General features: G+C 49.6%; 1 protein-coding gene across 5 annotated transcripts in view; it reads right to left on the bottom strand.

Moving 5' to 3' along the window:
- The window catches only part of DDC (dopa decarboxylase), a 103791-nt gene that overhangs the window by 6319 nt on the left and 78932 nt on the right, over positions 1-18540 (bottom strand). For all 5 annotated transcript variants that reach the window (XM_061413325.1, XM_061413326.1, XM_061413322.1 and 2 more), the window contains 4 exons: positions 11937-12013; positions 6767-6786; positions 4599-4697; positions 2001-2102 (listed from right to left, as the gene is read on the bottom strand). In XM_061413325.1, the coding sequence (XP_061269309.1) occupies positions 2001-2102; positions 4599-4697; positions 6767-6786; positions 11937-12013 (298 nt within the window). The remainder of the gene's footprint in view (positions 1-2000; positions 2103-4598; positions 4698-6766; positions 6787-11936; positions 12014-18540) is intronic.

Below are 18540 nucleotides of genomic sequence, written 5' to 3'. Positions count from 1 at the left end.
ATAGAAGTAACAAGTTTCACAGAAGAAACATTTCGCTTTCTGAGGAGCCCCTAGGCTTGCAGGGCGGGAAGGGACATGCAGGTAGGTTTGCCCAAGTAAATGGGGAGGAGAAAATAAAAGTCTTGACTTTGACAACACGGTGCTCGTTGAAAGAAGCCAGTCACAGAAGCCAGCACAGTGATGATCCCGTTAACACAAATGTCTGGAGCAGACAGATCCACAGAGAGAAGTAGATCCATGGCCCTAGGGATGGGGCTGGGGCTTCTCTGGGGGAGAATGAAGATGTTCTCAAGCTAGACTGTGGGGATGGCGGTGCAACCCCAGGGACAGGCTAGACATCAAAGAAATGTATACTTTATATAGACAGAGTATGGTATGGGGATGATATCTCAATAAAACTGCAAAAAACTAAAAAAATTAAAATCTTTCAATAACACTGGCGGTAAAAACAAAAACAACTGCATGATGGCAAACACATCACAGCACATTTGCTGTGAACACCAGCGCAGACGGAATCACAACTCTGCTCACCCTCTGGGCCCTGCGCCAAGCACCAGAGGAGACTTCTGCCCTCCTGTGCTCAGCTGTGTGTGTGATGCCCTGCCCTCCTGTGCTCAGGGGTTTCTGTGATGCTCTGTCCTCCTGCGCTCAGGTGTGTGTGTGATGCCCTGCCCACCTGTCCTCAGGTGTCTCTGTGATGCCCTGCCCTCCTGTGCTCAGGTGTCTCTGTGATGCCCTGCCCTCCTGCGCTCAGGTGTGTCTGTGACGCTCTACCGTCAGGTGCTCAGGTGTCTCTGTTATGTTCTGCCCTCCTGTTCTCATGTGTGTGTGTGATGCTCTGCCATCCTGTGCTCAGGCGTGTGTGTGATGCTCTGCCCTCCTGTGCTCAGGCGTGTGTGTGATGCCCTGCCCTCCTGCACTCAGGTGTCTCTGTGATGCCCTGCCCTCCTGTGCTCAGATGTCTCTATGATGCCTTGCCTTCCTGTGCTCAGGTGTCTCTGTGATGCTGTGCCCTCCTGTGCTCAGGTGTCTTGTGATGCTCTGCCCTCCTGTGCTCATGTGTGTGTGTCATGCCCTGCCCTCCTGTGCTCAGGTGTCTCTGTGATGCCCTGCCCTCCTGTGCTCAGGTGTTACTGTGTGAGGCTCACAGCCCTCTGACAGCTTTTGTGTCAGGACTCTACCCTCTTGCTTCCAGGTTTTTGCATGAGTGGTTCTCAGCAGGCCTCAAAGCCTGAAGAATCGGTGTGGGGAAGGAAAGGGGAAGACCAGGGCCACGTGTGGATGGGCAGCACCTTAGCAAGGCAACTGAGTCCATGGTGCTTTCTCCTGCTTCCCTTTATGTACTTGAACATGGAGGCCTGTGGACAGGTTCGAGTCTGCAAATGGCAAGATAGTCAGAGAGTGGTCAGGGCGTTAGAGCTAAGGTAATGGCTTTCTCCACATGAGGCTGGTTGATAAGGGCCTGTGTGAGCAGTGCCCCTTGGCACCTGTGGAAAACATGGTTGTGATTCTCAGCACACGTGCCTGACACCCTCAGACGGCAGAACCACAGAGCCCCAGGGAACAGCGCCCCTCAAACCCCTGTTGCACCAGCAGCTGGGGGGCATACAGGGCGCAAGTCAGCGGGTCCCAAGTGAGCTGAGACTGGCTCCTCGCAGGCTCCCAGGTGATGCAGTGCTGGTCCAGGGACCACGCTTGGGCTGGTGAGCCCATGCATGGGTCAGTCCTTCAAGGATTCCAGTGGTACAGCTGGATTGATGAGGAAAATGTCCAGCACTCTCCTCCCAGGTACACACGGGCAGGGAGTCCGAGTACCAGGGAGAAGGGTGGGGGTTGCGGGAAGTCAGGCTCGGGAGCTGGGACCAGCAGACTGGAGAACTGGTGGGGAGCAATGCAAGGTCTCTGGGGAGCTCAGTCAATGTGTGGATGGATGTAATGAATGACCGCTTCCTCTCGTCCCAGTCAAGAAAACGCAGACAATGAAGTCGACTTAGACATACCTTTAGCCGGAAACAGACCAGTCCCAGAATGACTTCTGCACAGATTTCAAAGCGGGTGTCCTGGCGCACCAATGCCTCGAATGCATGGGACAGCTGGACATGCTGGAAAGGGAAGAGACATTTGTCTGAGTCTCTTGTCACGACTTGATTCAGAACTTCACCACCTAGAGAACAGTATCAGACCATGCATCTGTAACTCATTACTAAGCTTTAACCATTTTCTTCCAGCATCGATGTCACCCACGTCCCGGCTGTCCCCACAGAGGGTGAGAAACTTGTTACCAGGAGAAAGGGGCCACCGTCTTCCGAAAAACACCTCTTGTCTTCTGCTCAGAGGACCGTGTTCATCACACCCCATCTTTTAGAATTTTAGGCTAAATGTTGTCAGGAGGGATTTCAACTTTTCAGAAGAGAGGTGGCGCTAGTGGTAAAGAATGCGCCTGCCAATGCAGGAGACAGAAGAGACGTGGGTTCGATCCCTGGGATGGGAAGATCCCCTGGAGGAGGGCACGGCAACCCACTCCAGTATTTGTGCCTGGAGAATCCTATGGACAGAGGAGCCTGGCGGGCTACAGTTCATGGGGCTGCAAAGAGTGGGTCACAGCTGAGCACAAGCACACACACTTTTGAAGAGAGAGAGCGGACAACATCAGCTGGGGAGCTGAGCACTTCACCATCCTCTCCTGGTGCTGGCCCATGGTGTAGGGGCATGCTCAGTCGCTTCACTTGAGTCCAGCTCTTTGTGACCCCATGGACCTTAGCCTGCCAGGCTCCTCTGTCCATAGGATTCTCCAGGCAAGGATACTGGAGTACTGGAGTGCATTGCCATTTCTTCCTCCAAGGGAGCTTCCTGACTCATGGATCTAACCCGCATCTCTTGCATCTCCTGTGTTGACAGGTGGATTCTTTATCATTAGCACCACCTGGGAAGCCCAATAACACCACAATCATGCCCATTCTGCAGACCAGGAGACTGAGGCTGGTTCTAACGCAGTTGCCCAGCACCAGAGCTCCCGCTCTGCAGCTGTTTGTTGTTCCACAGCATCTGCTGCCATAGTGAGACCCTCATCAGCCCCAGGCTGCTGCCTCTCCCCGAACCAGCCCGAACTAAACATGGAGGTGTTTACAGAGACCAAGAGCTGGTTCACACAGTATGTGATCTGAGAACCAGCTCACCCAGGTCTCAGTGCCCATGGAGCTCATCCTGAACCCCGGCATCCAGTGTCGGGCTCACTAACAGCTATCCAGGGAGCGTCTGAGCAGAGGTCGCATTGCTCAAAGTGTTGGGACAGAAACATCATTTTTTTTTTTTTTTGGAATATAGTTGCTTCACAATGCTGTGTTAGTGTCTGCTGTAAAACAACGTGAATCAGCCATATGTGTACCTATCTCCTCTCCCTTGGAGCCTCCCTCCCTTGCAGCCCACCCCTCCAGGCCATCGCAGGGCACTGAGCTGAGCTCCCTGCACTGAACAGCAGCTTCCCACTAGCTGTCTATTGCACACATGGTAGTGTGTGTATGTCAGTCCTAATCTCCCGATTCGTCCCCCCTCCCCTCTCCCCACTGTGTCCTCTGTCTGTATCTCTATTCCTGCCCTGCAAATAGGTTCCTCTGTACCATTTTTCTAGATTCCATATGTATGAGAAACACCACTGTTTACATGAGGGGTCCCCAGGCGGTGATGGATCTGGTGCCACTAGAGGGCTCCAGAGACTGCTGGCAGGGGATCCCCTCAAGCTGGATCCTGGGGAGCTGGTCACCTGCCGGGGTGTTTCTGGCTCCTAGGAGGGCCCCTAGGTCAGTTGGTCCCCCTCAGGGAATCCCGAAGCGCTTGCTTCCCGGAGCTTCCAGCGGGAATCACCCTCGTGAGATGAACTACTTGTGCTTTGCCTTCTTTCCCCAGAGCAGCTGAATCTTCATTCAGCTTCTGAGCACAGGCTCCCCACGGGAGAACTCATGGGCCCGCTTCCATGTCCTTTCCCAGTTCTCTTCCCACAGAGATGCTCCAGACCCTTTACAGCCCCCAGCAGCCTCGTGAGCCAGAAGGGTGCAGGTGTGCATGGCGCCGTGGGGCCGAGTCAGCGCTCGCTCCACGCACTCTGCCACAGGGAGGGGCCTGGAGCCGTTTGCCCTGCCCGCAGCCGCCCGGCACCTCTGCAGGGCTGCCCCGCTCCCGTGCAGCCTGAGGGCCTCTGTCCGTCAGGTTGGGGCCACAGCTGAGGACACCAGCACCAGAGGACCGGCTGGAAACTGGCAGGCCGTCCACAGCCAGCTAAGTGAGCGGGTCTCCGCTGGCCTGCTTCCTCAGTTGCTTCAAAAAGGAAAAGAGCAGGGTATACATACTGCTATTGGAGAAGGGAATGGCAACCCACTCCAGTACTCTTGCCTGGAGAATCCCACGGATGGAGGAGCCTGGCGGGCTGCGGTCCGTGGGGTCGCGCAGCGTCGGACGCGACTGAGCGACTTCACTTACACACACTGCGCTGTGCTGTGCTTAGCCGCTCAGTTTCCTGTGCCCTGCTTGACAACATCTTATTTCATCTCTCAGGTCTAAGACCTCCTTAATGTCAGCTGGATAAATAATGACAGCACACTCACCTTGCGGATATAGGCCTGCAGTCCCTTGACTCCGTACATCCTAAAAACAAACCACATCTTCAAAGAGCGGAACCTCCGGCCCAGCGGCAGCTGCCAGTGCTGAAATCAGACACAAGACGGCAGCTCGGTGAGGACTGTGCCAAGGGCCGGCTTCCTTTTCAACTCATGGACTGGCTTGTTTCTCCTGAAGGCAGTTAGTTCCCTGGAGACCAACCCTCTGGCTGCCACAAGGGCAAAGCTGACAGCAGAGGAGTGAGCGCTGCAGCCAGAAGCTCTCTTTACAAAGCTCTGAGATGCCTGTGGAGTGTGCAGGGACCAGACCAGTGTCGGGCTCAGATGCCACTGAGAGCAGATCGGGGAGTGTGGCCCCTCGGGCCTACAACCCAGGAGGGGTGGGAGGGGGAACTTCACTGATTTCTCTGCCTACAGGAAACAAGAAGGGCGCAGCAGATCCCCATGCCCTCTGCTGCACATGCCCCGTGACACCATTCTCTAGAGCGACATGCATCTTCTTCCTGCCCCGCAGGCCGCCATGGAACACGTGGGACGTCGGACGAGCCTTCCTGAGTTTTCCTGCATTTGTCAGCTGCCCGGGTGTGACACTCTCCAATGTTGTCAAGGTACCAAAGCGAGCAGGAGTGGACACAGAGGGGACAGGGTGCAGGGACATTTGGGAAGATAAAGATAAAACCATCCTGATTTTACATGGCCACTTCCTATTGGAGCTTCTAAAGGAGATGGGGAGCACAGGGGGTTTCTCTCCACCTTCGTTCTCCGCTGGCTGCCCACAGAGCCCAGAGACGAACTTCCTGCTGGGCAGGGGGCAATGCCACTCAGGGGGTTGGGGTGCAGGGTGGCTGCATGAGGGGCACAGCAGGCTTGGGGGGCACTGCTGCTCTAGGGAGTGCACCCCTGGCCATTGCACCCCACTTCTGAACTGCAATGAAAGCACCAGGGGTTCCGCAGAAGCTTCTCGAGTTGCAAAGAGAAACGCGGGTCCAAGATTGAGGTGCAGAAGCATCCAGCACAGTGTCACTGCTGTTTACAGCGGGCACTGTGTGGATGCACAGGCCGTCTCACTTTATCTTCCTAACCGTGCTGGGAGCACGGGTTAGTAGCTCTGCTGTTTACAGCAGGCACTGTGTGGATGCACAGGCCGTCTCACTTTATCTTCCTAACCGTGCTGGGAGCACAGGTTAGTAGCTCTGTTTTATCCATGAGAAAGCAGGCATCTAGGGGCTAACGATGCGCCAGGCCAGAGAGCCCCAGTCGTGCCCACTGACGCCCGCTGTCCTCTGTGTAGCTGTACGTTTGCAAGCTGTTGGGGAATCTTGGTAAAAATTAACCTCCTGTGCCTTTTTAGAAAACCCACTGTCGCCCCACTGAGTAACTAACTAACTAGAGCCCAGTGGCCCCTTGCTTACAGGCTGCTGCACTCCCCGGCAGCCTCCGAGAAACCAAAGTGTGAATGACATCGAACACTGGAAAGGATAGCGAGGGAAAATTAATCTCTATGGCATGAGGGTAAACATGCACGCAGTGTAAATGTGTTCATTCCGCGTCACCCTAAAATGCTGTCCCTGCCTCTCTGGGGCCTGAGGTGGGACTGGGCCAGCGTCCCCGGGAGCAGGGCCTGTGCACCCAGGCTTTCCCCCCAGCCCTGACCAGACGTAAGTCCGGGGAGGAGAGGGCTGCTCTTGTTAGCCACTTTACTCCCAGCTTCGCTCCCAGCTCAGAGCAGCACCACAGCAGCACAGTGCTCCTGCCTGGGGAAGGAGGCTCGACATGAGGGCTGCCGTCTGCGGACTTCTGATGTCCCCTGACCCTGTTCTCCCGCTGCTCTGGGAACGGTGGCTCAGGCACACAGCCTGAGCGAGGAACACAGGGCCCACATGATCTGAGGATACTTCTCTGCCTCACAGAGGAATATGGGCAGGGGCAGCAGCATTCCATCCAAACCTCACATCCGCTGTCAGTGGGCTCAGTGCAGCTGCCCCCTGCCTGGCCAGACTGCTAGTGAGGACCCAGTTGGAGGGCGTCCTCTTGCAGGACCCTAGTTCCAAGAGGACCGGGAGGCAGCAGGAGTGACAGCCCGGGACGGCCCCACACGGCACTCACAGTTTAGATGACCTTGGACCTGGACTTGGGAAGATAACTCTCCCACTTACCCTGTAGTCAGTGATAAGCCCTGCAAAGGAGAAAGAAAAAAGGAACCATTAGACACATGGGTCAATTACCTGCCTCATTCTTTTCCATCATCTCTTGAACCAGACCAGAGACCGCTGAGGGCAGGGGCTGGGTGTTCTTTGAGGTGATTCCCCAAGGTATCAGATTCAAGGGGGTTCCAGAGAGCAAAGCACAAGAGGAAATGCTGAATTAGCAGTGGATTCCCACTCATTTCACTTTCTGCAGTTACACAACCAGGGAAATCTGAGATTTCTTCTGTGCCCTGGGGTAAATTGGCATTCAGACTCTGTGAAGTCTTCAGCATCCATTCATTCATGTGTGGGAAGGTGAATTTGTGATACAGAAGTGATTTGAATGTAAAAAACATCAAACTTTTGATGGGAGTTTATCTCCGTGTTCTCCTTTCTTAGTCCGGATTCTGGAGCTGTGTAAATACCCAGTGAGTATCTTCCGAGTTGGCTTCACAGGGGTTATGAACAAGGCCTCGTTTGCATTTAGGTCTCCTCTCGTGCCAAAAGCAGTAAAGTCAAAGCTGTGTATAGGGAAGAACAGTGAATGAAGAATCTCGCAATCGGGAGTCTCCACACGGGAATCTTGGGCACAGCCATCAGGTGGGAATTAGAAAGCTGTGTGTTGCAATCTGATCCTCCAGTGTCGTCCTGGCTGTCCACCTGCCACAATCCTCCACCCACCCTGGTAAAATGTGCTTGGTCCACTGGGCGCACGGGTCTGCCTTACATTTACAGGAAAACCTAAAATTGCAGCTTGTTAGGACTTCCCAGCTGACAGCTGGAGAGACCAGATGGATTAAGATCATACCAGTTAGGATCATAGTACAGTTATAGTAACAGAGGAATATGCAGGGCCATTTTGCAGGGCTCAACCTCCTCATTTCATCTGGTCCCCCGAGTGGAAGCCATAAGTCACGCAGCCTAAGTCAATTCCCAAATGATGCTTTTCTTCTCTTCATGCCCCTTGGAACAGGCTCATTAACAAACACCAACAGCAGTCATCAGAGGTAACAGCACCCAAAAGTGTCCTTGGCAGATAATAAACACCCAGTAAGAAGGTGATGTTGTAAAGGAGGATGAATGAAACACTGCCGAGTTCAGGTCCCTGCCCCATCCTGATAGTCACTAGTCAGTTTACACTGAATTACAATTCAGAAAACTAAGACAACTGTTCAGTCACAGCAGCCACATTGCCAGTGCTCAAAAGCCACCTGTGGCTAGTGACTGCCACATGGGAAAGCACAGAACCACAGGACACATCCATCATTGCAGAAAATTCCACTGGACTGTGCGATAAGAAGCCTTAAAGAAGAGGAGTCAGATCAGAAGCTTCTACAGCTGAACGCCGTGGTTAGAGATGGAGCCTGTGTCCCAGAGAACCTGCTTCCCCAAGGACTGGCTGAAGACCTGGTCCAGCTAGGTGCTGCCCGGTACAAGTGTTTCCTGTTAACATAAAGAATGCTAAAGCCCTCTCCAGCAGCAAGTCCCGATGATGGTGTCACTTACACTGTGGACTACTTACTACATCCCACATGCCTCAGTTCAGTTCAGTTGCTTAGTCATGTCAGACTCTTTGAGACACCATGGACTGCAGCACGCCAGGCTTCCCTGTTCATCCCTAACTCCAGGAGCTTACTCAAACTCATGTCCATCTAGTTGGTGATGCCATCCAACCATCTCATCCTCTGTCGTCCCCTTCTCCTCACACCTTCAATCTTTCCCAGCATCAGGGTCTTTTCTAATGAGTTAGTTCTTCGCACCAGGTGGCCAAAGTATTGGAGTTTCAGCTTCAGCAGCAGTCCTTTCAATGAACACCCAGGACTGATCTCCTTTAGGATGGACTGGTTGGATCTCCTTGCAGACCAAGGGACTCTCAAGAGTCTTCTCCAACACCACAGTTCAAAAGCATCAATTCTTCAACGCTCAGCTTTCTTTATAGTCCAACTCTCACATCCATACATGACTACTGGAAAAACCATAGCCCTGACTAGATGGATCTTTGTTGGCAAAGTAATGTCTCTGCTTTTTAATATGTTGTCTAGCTTGGTCATAACTTTTCCTCCAAGGAGCAAGTGTCTTTTAATTTTGTGGCTGCAGTCACCATCTGCAGTGATTTTGGAGCCCAAAAAATAAAGTCTGTCACCGTTTCCCCTGTCTATTTGCCATGAAGTGATGAGACTGGATGACATGATCTTAGTTTTCTGAATGTTGACTTTTAAGCCAACTTTTTCACTCTCCTCTTTCACTTTCATCAAGAGGCTTTTTAGTTCTTCTTTGCTTTCTGCCATAAGGGTCGTGTCATCTGCATATCTGAGGTTATTGATATTTTTCCCAGCAATCTTGATTCCAGCTTGTGCTTCATCCAGCCCAGCATTTCTCATGATGTACTCTGCATATAAGTTAAATAAGCAGGGTGACAATATACAGCCTTGACATACTCTTTTCCTGATTAGGAACCAGTCTGTTGTTCCATGTCCAGTTCTGATTGTTGCTTCTTGATCTGCTTAAAGATTTCTCAAGAGGCAGGTCAGGTGGTCTGGTATTCCAATCTCTTTCATAATTTTCCACAGTTTGTTGTGATCTACACAGTCAAAGGCTTTGGCATAGTCAATAAATCAGATGTAGATGTTTTTCTGGAACTCTCTTGCTTTTTCAATGATCCAATGGATGTTGGCAATTTGATGTGTGGCTCCTCTGCCTTTTCTAAAACCAGCTTGAACATCTAGAAGTTCACAGTTCACGTACTGTTTAAGCCTGGCTTGGAGAATTTTGAGCATCACTTTGCTAGCATGTGATGAGTGCAATTGTGCAGTAGTTTGAACATTCTTTGGCAGTGCCTTTCCTAGTATGTCTTTAAACTACTTAAGATGTAAGTGGTGTGAGCAGCTTCTAAATCTGCATATAGTAAAAACAATAAAACCAAGCAATGCATATAAGAAGACTGGTGAGAAACACAGCCACATATTAACAGGATCAACATCTGGGTGGAGGGTTAAATTCAGGGGTATGCTTCTGGCCCACCTCTTTTCTATTGTCCAGATGTACAGTTTTTGTAATGAAAGAATTGATTTGAAAATCTATATACCCGGTATGACTACTATTTTCCTATTATCTGTTTTGTGACAGAAATTTCTGTCCTCAAAATAAAAAATCCCACGTTTTTTGGTTGCTCTCTGGCACAAGTCCAATGAAACAATGTCTATAAAAGTGAAAAGCAAATGTGGGAACACGTGGGGGCCACCATCACTCCTAATGCTGTTGCCAGGGCACTGACCAGTGTAGGAGCAGCAGAGCGAGTCCCCCCACTCCAGGGATCGTTGGTTCTAGTGACAGACAAGTGACCAGTGAAGGAGCCGTGGGGAGATGCGAGGGGAGATGACTGAGCGGAGGGGCCTGGCTCATGGGGAGAGGTCTGGGAGGACATTTGTCCCGGACCCAAGTGTTGGGGGAGGAGTCCCCCAGACCCGCAGGAGGGTCGTGGCCACAGCCTCGGGGGCTGCAGTGTGAGGGGTGAAGAGCAGGGCCACGTGCGCAGACCTGAGCGGTCTTGTTTTTGACAGTTAAATAATGAAGAGATTTCTTTTTTGAGTAGAAAGGCTTTTGAAACACTCTAAACATATTTCACTTAAAATTACAGGAAGATTAGCAGGGGAGTGATATACTATATCAGATAAAATACACCCTTACATCCACTGGCCATAGAAGTTTAAAGCTGATTTTGGGTGGTTTACCTGCTAAACACAAAATAGGTCATTGCTTTCATTGATTCATAGTTTTTTAGGGGAAAAAACACAAATAACTCAGGTTGTTCATCTCTAACAGCCATAGCTGTTTTGTCAGTCAGAAACTGCCTTTCCTTAAACATAGAGTAAAATTACTTTAAAGAAATTCCTGGAGTAATAAACTTTACTCAGTTGCCTTTGGCTCAAACTCTTTCTGTGGCTTGCAGGCTTTTAGTTTCCTAACCAGGGATGGAACCAGGGCTCTGGCAGTGAAAGCAATGGGTCCTAACCACTGGACCGCCAGGGGATTTCTGAGAATTCCTTCATTGTTGAAGAGCAGCATTTTGCAAGATGTCATGATCACTGAGGTTTTCATCATTCAAACATGAAATGCACTTTTAAATAGAAGAGTTTTTGACAGTTGGGTCATAATTCCTCACGGCTTCATGCCAATGCCATTACAAAAAACTAGAGTTTATTTTTTAGAGCAGTTTTAAGTTCTGAGCAAACCTAATCAGAGGGTGAGTGTTTGCAACTCATGTGCTCCATGAGATGGTGGGGAATGTTAGGAAGGTGAACGCAGGTCTGATCTTCCCATGGAGATAGCACAGGGTGGGGTCTGGGCAGGAGGGAACGGGCTGTGCCCTGACTTCCATCCCTGCTGCTCAGTGCTCCTGCCACCATCACCAAAGCTGCCTCAGTTTCCAACCCATCCATTCCCACTCTTTAGGGGGAGGGTGGGGTCGAGTGATCCCTGGTGTCCTCTGTCATCCGAGGAAACTTGAGGAGAAGCTGGCACGAGTTCCCAGACTCAGCCTGTCCTTCCTTCCTGGGGCTCACAGTGGTCAGCATGGCACCAGCCGGGGACTCTGCGGGTTGGGGAGTGAGAGAGCCCCCTCCCACCTGGAGGCTGAGTCTTACGGGGACAGACAGGCGAGTATTAATAAATAAGCTCCCCAGCCTGTGTATGACCATGAACGGGCACAGTGGACAGGGCGTCTGTGCGGGTCGCCTCATGCATCTTATCTTGTCTGGATCTCAAGTAATCATGATTTTTTTTTTAACGGAGAGACTTAATTTTTAGAGATCACATTCACGTGTCGATCCCACCCCAGCCTCACCCACATCCTCTTCCCTGGCCCTTGGCCCACGTCTTCCTTTCCTTTTCTGCCCTGGTGGTGTCAGCTGCTGTTGCTCAGTTGCTACGTTGTTCCTGACTCTTTACGACTTCATGGACTGCAGCACGCCAGGCTTCCCAGCCCTTCACCATCTCCCAGAGTTTGCTCAAACTCGTGTGCAGTCTGCCCGGCTCTGCCCCGGCCCCCCAGGACTGTGGCTGTGATGCTTGACCCTGGCTCCCGGACGCTGCGGCCGCGGCCGTGATGGGAACAGACTGGAGGAAGCTGGGCCCAGCTCACCTGAGTCCTGGTGGCTGTGCCTCAGATAGACTGGGTCCAGCCTGAAGGCTCCGGTCAGGTCTGTCCTCTTTTTCACCCTGGTTCGAGACAATAAGCAACAGGACTTAATGAGGGGGCATCTTAGGGTCCTCTCCTCCTGCACTTTCTCCTCCCAGCTCAGTTGGGGCCTACTGCTCCCTGACACCCTTCCTAACACCCCCACCCAGAATGTGCATGCCCCTTCCCTAGCCTGCAACACACATTAACCTCCAGAGCCCTGGGCCCCTGCAGTGGGGGAGGCATGGTATAATAAAAAAAATAAGTAGTTAGCCTTTGTCCCTGGTTCTGGCACCCAGCTCCTGAAACCCTCGGGACAACAGCTGGATGGGATCAAGCCTGGGCAACTGGGTGGCTTCAGGGTCCAGGTTGGCTGCCAGGAAACTAAGTCTTGATTGGAAGGGCAGAAGTTTGAATTCTGCCCCCTGATCTCCGAGAAAGGACTTGAGATAGATCATCACCAACGGCTAGTGATTTAATCAGTCATACCTGTATGGGAAAGACTCCTTAAACCCCTACACGATGGGGCGCAGAGAGCTTTGGGGCAGCTGAACCACATGGGCAGGCTGGGAGGGACCCATGCCAGGCAGGTACTGGGGCTCTGTGCCCCCCAATCCCACCCCTGCCTTGTCGTAGACATCCCTTCCATGAGCCATTCATTCAGGTCCTTATAATACACCACTAAATATAAATGAGTTGTTCTAGCCAACTGTCAAACCTGAAGGAGCAGGGGAAGGAGTTGTAGGAACCCCCAACTTTACAGCCAAGGTGAATGCAAGCGTGGGTGGTTGGGACCCGGGACGTGTGACTGTCTTGCCAGGTCTGTGCTTACTCGGGTGTCAGAGCTGCATCGGGTTCAGGGACATCCTGCTGGTGTCTGGAGAGCGGGGGAACCGGGGTCTGGAAGAGGAACCCAGCAGGTTGGAGTCTGTCCCTCTCTGTCCTTCCAGGCCTGGCACAGCCTCCGCCGTTGATGGGCATCACAGGCAGGTGTGGGATGAACAGGGACTGTCAGGCAGGAGGCACTGCCTGAGCCATCCCAGACCTTCCCTTCATGCCTCTGGGCACCTCAAAGCCATTGTGTGCAAATGCAATCCTGGAGGCAAACTAGAGGAAGAGCCAAGTCTGGTGGCACTGAGGCTGGAAGCAAATGAGAGTCCCTGGAAGGTGAAACCCACGGGCATGAAGTAGGAAGCCAGGATGCAGCTCACAGAGGAGGATCAGGGAGCAAGGGGCTCTAGCTGATTTGAAGTGACTGCTTCAAAGCCTTAGAAGACAGTGAATTCCAATAGTGCGCCACATTGCATCCTGCAACGTCCTGAGACCAAAGACTTTGTCCCCTTCCCAGAAGCAGCAGAGGAGGCTGGGAAGGGCAGTAAAGGAAACTGGAGACGTGAAATTTACAGCCAGGGTATGGGATCTGAGATTATGGAGATGAGAATTTCTTCCACCCAGATGGAATCATGTTTATTTTTTCAGCTGTACCTTTTATCACCATTCACTATCCTCCTCCCTCAATTTTCATGAAGTTGAAAATGGTTGCAATTTATTTTTTTCTGTGAGACCATGTTTTTAAAAAGTGTCTTTTGCAGAGTGAAAAAAAAGAAACCCAAAACAAAAAACTGCAGTGAGCAGTCACAAGCTGTTTGGGGCTGACCTGGGGGGAGAACCCGAAGCAGGGGCTACGTGTGAGTAGTGTGTACACGGGCCAGGCTGCCTCCCTGGCCTTGGGGGACCATTTCCTCTGGCCTCTCCATGCTGGGGAAGGTCAGGCCAGGCCACAGAGAGACAGGAGAGAAAGGGCGTAGAAAGAGTATTGCTCTCAGCAGACCTCTGCCCTTTCTATGTAAAGTCACACTGCCCTCTCCATTGACACTAGCAATGACTTTGTAGCTGCTTTTTTTAAATTAAAAATACTATACGCCGTGTTAAAGCGATGAAGAAAGGTATAAATAATAATATATCCACCTCATCACATGTGAAACAAAAGTTGCCCACAGGTTAGATCTCCCCTACACGTCCCTCCCCTCACTGCCCGCCCCTCAGGAGGCCATGAGGCAGCATGGGGGTTTATCACACCATTGGGTTCTACCGAATTTTCTGTGCAAATCACTAAGTAATCTAAGGTATTGTTTCACACATTTCTAAGTAAAACACAATGCAAATATAAGTTGTTTAAAGGTAAACGGCACCTCTCTCTGTGTAATTTTTAGAATTTGCTTTTTCTCCTAAAACTATACCTGTGGGCTCCTGACCTGGTCATCCACAAGGTCCTTGCTCACTTATCCACTTTTGCCAGCTCCCCGCAGGGCACTGCAGTAGTGGATCCCAACCTGTCCCTTCCCTTACTGTGCTCCATGTGCCCTTGGACGGACGACACTGTGTGGATGCTCCTGGTGTGTCAGGGACAAGCTGGGGACGGCGGCCTAGTCGTGGGCCAGCAGGAAAGGTGTGGTCCTGCAGCCTCGTGGGGCAATGACAGGTGCTCCTAAGGGCCCGCAGCCCACGAGCCCGATGATCCGCGTCCCGGCCGACTTCTAGCCAGGGAGACTCTTTTCCACCATTGGCAGTGCTTCCTATGCCTCAACGTGCATTTCTAATCACTAACAAAGTTGAGTAGCTTTGCCTCTATGAAGAGGCCACTCCCATTTCCTGTTTGGTGAGGACACATTTGTTCATTTACTGATTAGGCTGTGTGCCTCGGTGTGGTAGACAGGATCTTAAAAATGTGGTAAATATTAGGAATGCTGATCCAAAGGCTTGTTTGTGGGCCTCTGCTGGCCTCTGCCTGGCTGTGTCCCTCCAGCGAGCGTGGCTCGGTCAGTGTGGGGAGGGGCGTGGTCCTCACCAGTCCCGTGTTCACGCTTCTCTTGGTGTCCTGGGCCCCTGCAGATATTAGGCTCCACTTTCTCGAGCCCCACAGCAGCGGCCAGAATACTTACTAGAATCGCACTGAGACCTGATATTGAGTCCGCATCTCCGTTTAGTTAGATCTCCTGGAATGACTTCCCAAAAACTGTGTCCTTTTCTTCATAAAAATCTTCACAGATTGCAACCTATTTATTCACAGTAACTTTTCCTGCTATTATAAAAATATTTTCTAAAAATTTTGACAGCAAACAGTAAAATTCTGTAAAGCAATTATCCTTCAATGAAAAATAATTTTTAAAAAGACATAGAAAAAAAATTTACACATGCTGTTAATCATACGTGTAAATAAATACAACCTTAAAAGTGTTGTGTATCTAGAAACCTTGCTGTGTTCTCTCATTAGTACCTTCTTAGAAGATTCTGTTTTCACTGGCAGACACTCACCCCACCTGGGAAGTGCGAGTTCTGTGGCTTGCAATCTAATCCTTACACTGTCGCTTCTCCGTTGGGTCCAACTGTGCAGGTTGGGAAAGCACAGTGCAGCCGAGGGTGGGCATTACAGGGATTGTGATTTTCTTTCTTTAAAGGCACTGCTTCTAATATTTTACCACCAAGAATATGTTTGCTGTAGCTTTTTTGGTAGATTTTCTTTCTTTATTAGATCAAGAAAGTTCGTTTCAGTTCCTCTTTTACTAAGAGCTTTTGTTCTGTATGTTTTAGAATTTTTATCTATTGCTTTTTCCATATTTAATGTGATGATAACCTTTTTCCTCCTTGACTGTTAAACATGATCAACGACATTTAAAAATCTGATAGGTTTAAACCACCCTGGGGTATCTGGAATGAACACATTTTGGTCATGATACACCAGCTTTTGTTTTCCTTTCAGTTCAGTTCAGTTCAGTCACTCAGTCGTGTCTGACTCTTCGCGACCCCATGAATCGCAGCACGCCAGGCCTCCCTGTCCATCACCAACTCCCGGAATTCACCCAGACCCATGTCGATTGAGTCAGTGATGCCATCCAGCCATCTCATCCTCTGCCGTCCCCTTCTCCTCCTGCCCCCAATCCCTCCCAGCATCAGAGTCTTTTCCAATGAGTCAACTCTTCACATGAGGTGGCCAAAGTACTGGAGTTTCAGCTTCAGCATCATTCCCTCCAAAGAAATCCCAGGGCTGATCTCCTTCAGAATGGACTGGTTGGATCTCCTTGCAGTCCAAGGGGCTCTCAAGAGTCTTCTCCAACACCACAGTTCAAAAGCATCCATTCTTCGGCGCTCAGCCTTCTTCACAGTCCAACTCTCACATGCATACATGACCACAGGAAAACCATAGCCTTGACTAGACGGACCTTTGTTGGCAAAGTAATGTCTCTGCTTTTGAATATGCTATCTAGGTTGGTCATAACTTTCCTTCCAAGGAGTAAGCGTCTTTTAATTTCATGGCTGCAGTCACCATCTGCAGTGATTTTGGAGCCCAAAAAAATAAAGTCTGACACTGTTTCCACTGTTTCCCCATCTATTTCCCATGAAGTGATGGGACCAGATGCCATGATCTTTGTTTTCTGAATGTTGAGCTTTAAGCCAACTTTTTCACTCTCCACTCTCACTTTCATCAAGAGGCTTTTTAGTTCCTCTTCACTTTCTGCCATAAGGGTGGTATCATCTGCATATCTGAGGTTATTGATATTTCTCCCAGCAATCTTGATTCCAGCTTGTGTTTCTTCCAGTTCAGCGTTTCTCATGATGTACTCTGCATAGAAGTTAAATAAGCAGGTGACAATATACAGTCTTGATGTACCCCTTTTCTAATTTGGAACCAGTCTGTTGTTCCATGTTCAGTTCTAACTGTTGCTTCTTGACCTGCATACACATTTCTCAAGAGGCAGATCAGGTGGTCTGGTATTCCCATCTCTTTCAGGATTTTCCACAGTTTATTGTGATCCACACAGTTAAAGGCTTTGGCATAGTCAATAAAGCAGAAATAGATGTTTTTCTGGAACTCTCTTGCTTTTTCGATGATCCAGCAGATGTTGGCAATTTGATCTCTGGTTCCTCTGCCTTTTCTAAAACCAGCTTGAACATTAGGAAGTTCACGGTTCACGTATTGCTGAAGCCTGGCCTGGAGAATTTTGAGCATTACTTTACTAGTGTGTGAGATGAGTGCAATTGTGTGGTAGTTTGAGCATTCTTTGGCATTGCCTTTCTTTGGGATTGGAATGAAAACTGACCTTTTCCAGTCCTGTGGCTACTGCTGAGTTTTCCAAATTTGTTGGCATCTTGAGTGCAGCACTTTCACAGCATCATCTTTCAGGATTTGAAGTAGCTCAACTGGAATTCCATCACCTCCACTAGCTTTGTTCATAGTGATGCTTTCTAAGGCCCACTTGACTTCATATTCCAGGATGTCTGGCTCTAGGTGAGTGATCACACCATTGTGATTATCTGGGTCGGGAAGATCTTTTTTGTACAGTTCTTCTGTGTATTCCTGCCATCTCTTCTTAATATCTTCTGCTTCTGTTAGGTCCGTACCATTTCTGTCCTTTATCGAGCCCATCTTTGCATGAAATGTCCCCTTGGTATCTCTAATTTTCTTGAAGAGATCTCTAGTCTTTCCCATTCTGTTGTTTTCCTCTATTTCTTTGCATTGATCACTGAGGAAGTTTGCCTTTAAACATCATTGAATTTTGTTTGCTAAAATTTGACTTAGAATTTCCACATGTAATTTTACGAGCTTGTCCTGCAGCTTTTCTTTCTCAGCTTCTCATGTTTTTTTTGAGATTTTTTGATGTGGACCATTTTAAAGTCTTTATTGAATTTGTTACAATATTGCCTCTGTTTTATGTTTTGGTTTTTTGGTATGCAGATCCTAGCTTTCCAACCAGGAATGAAATCTGCACCCCCCACATTGGAAGGCGAAGTCTTCCACTATGATTGATAAAGGCTTGAGAAAGAACATCAAGAAAAGAAGAAGAGACGGAGAAATTGGAAAACATGAATTAAATGAAATGGGATCACTGAATGTAAAACAGACAAAGTAAAACAAACTAGATAAAAGATCACCAAATAGTCCAGTTGTTTTAAGACATGGCTGCTCATTAGAAACATACCTGGAGTTTTGGGGAAAATTTTAGAATCTAGATGCATAGCAGAATTATCTTGGAATTTTTTGAAAAATACAAATGCCCAGGTATTGCTTTTTTTTTTTCTTGGGAGGCTGTCTTAGCCACTGAACCACCAGAGAAATCCTTTTATCTGGTTTTAGAATCAAAGTGACACTAACTTCATGATAAGTCTATGTATTACATTTGTAATTAGACCTGTAGATGCCTTGACAGTTTGGTAGGACTTGCTATTAGAAGAATCTGAAGCTTTCTGTTGTGTAAACTGTCCCTATTGACACATTTTCCTTAGGGCTATGAGATGTTTTGGATTTCCTGTTATTCTGATGACATGTTTTGTAGTTACTGCATTGCACATGGTAGGCAGTTCTGGAGTGCTGTTGCGCACGTGCTCCCTGTTGTCTAAGACCCTGAGCGTCTGTGGTGTGTCCTTCTTGTGTTTCCAGCGCGGCTGACTGCACCCTCTCCTCTATTCTGGCCCCTCTTTCTGGAGATCATCTGTTTTACGAGGCAGGGCAAGGGCCAGCACGTGGCTCTGTCGACCTCGGCTCCTATTGCCTCACTTCCTGTTTCATGAG

The sequence above is a fragment of the Bos javanicus genome, chromosome 4, assembly GCF_032452875.1.
Source record: "Bos javanicus breed banteng chromosome 4, ARS-OSU_banteng_1.0, whole genome shotgun sequence".
NCBI classification, from domain to species: domain Eukaryota; kingdom Metazoa; phylum Chordata; class Mammalia; order Artiodactyla; family Bovidae; genus Bos; species Bos javanicus.
The sequence above is the reverse complement of the archived record's forward strand: the minus strand, read 5'-3'. Positions and strand labels throughout refer to the sequence as shown.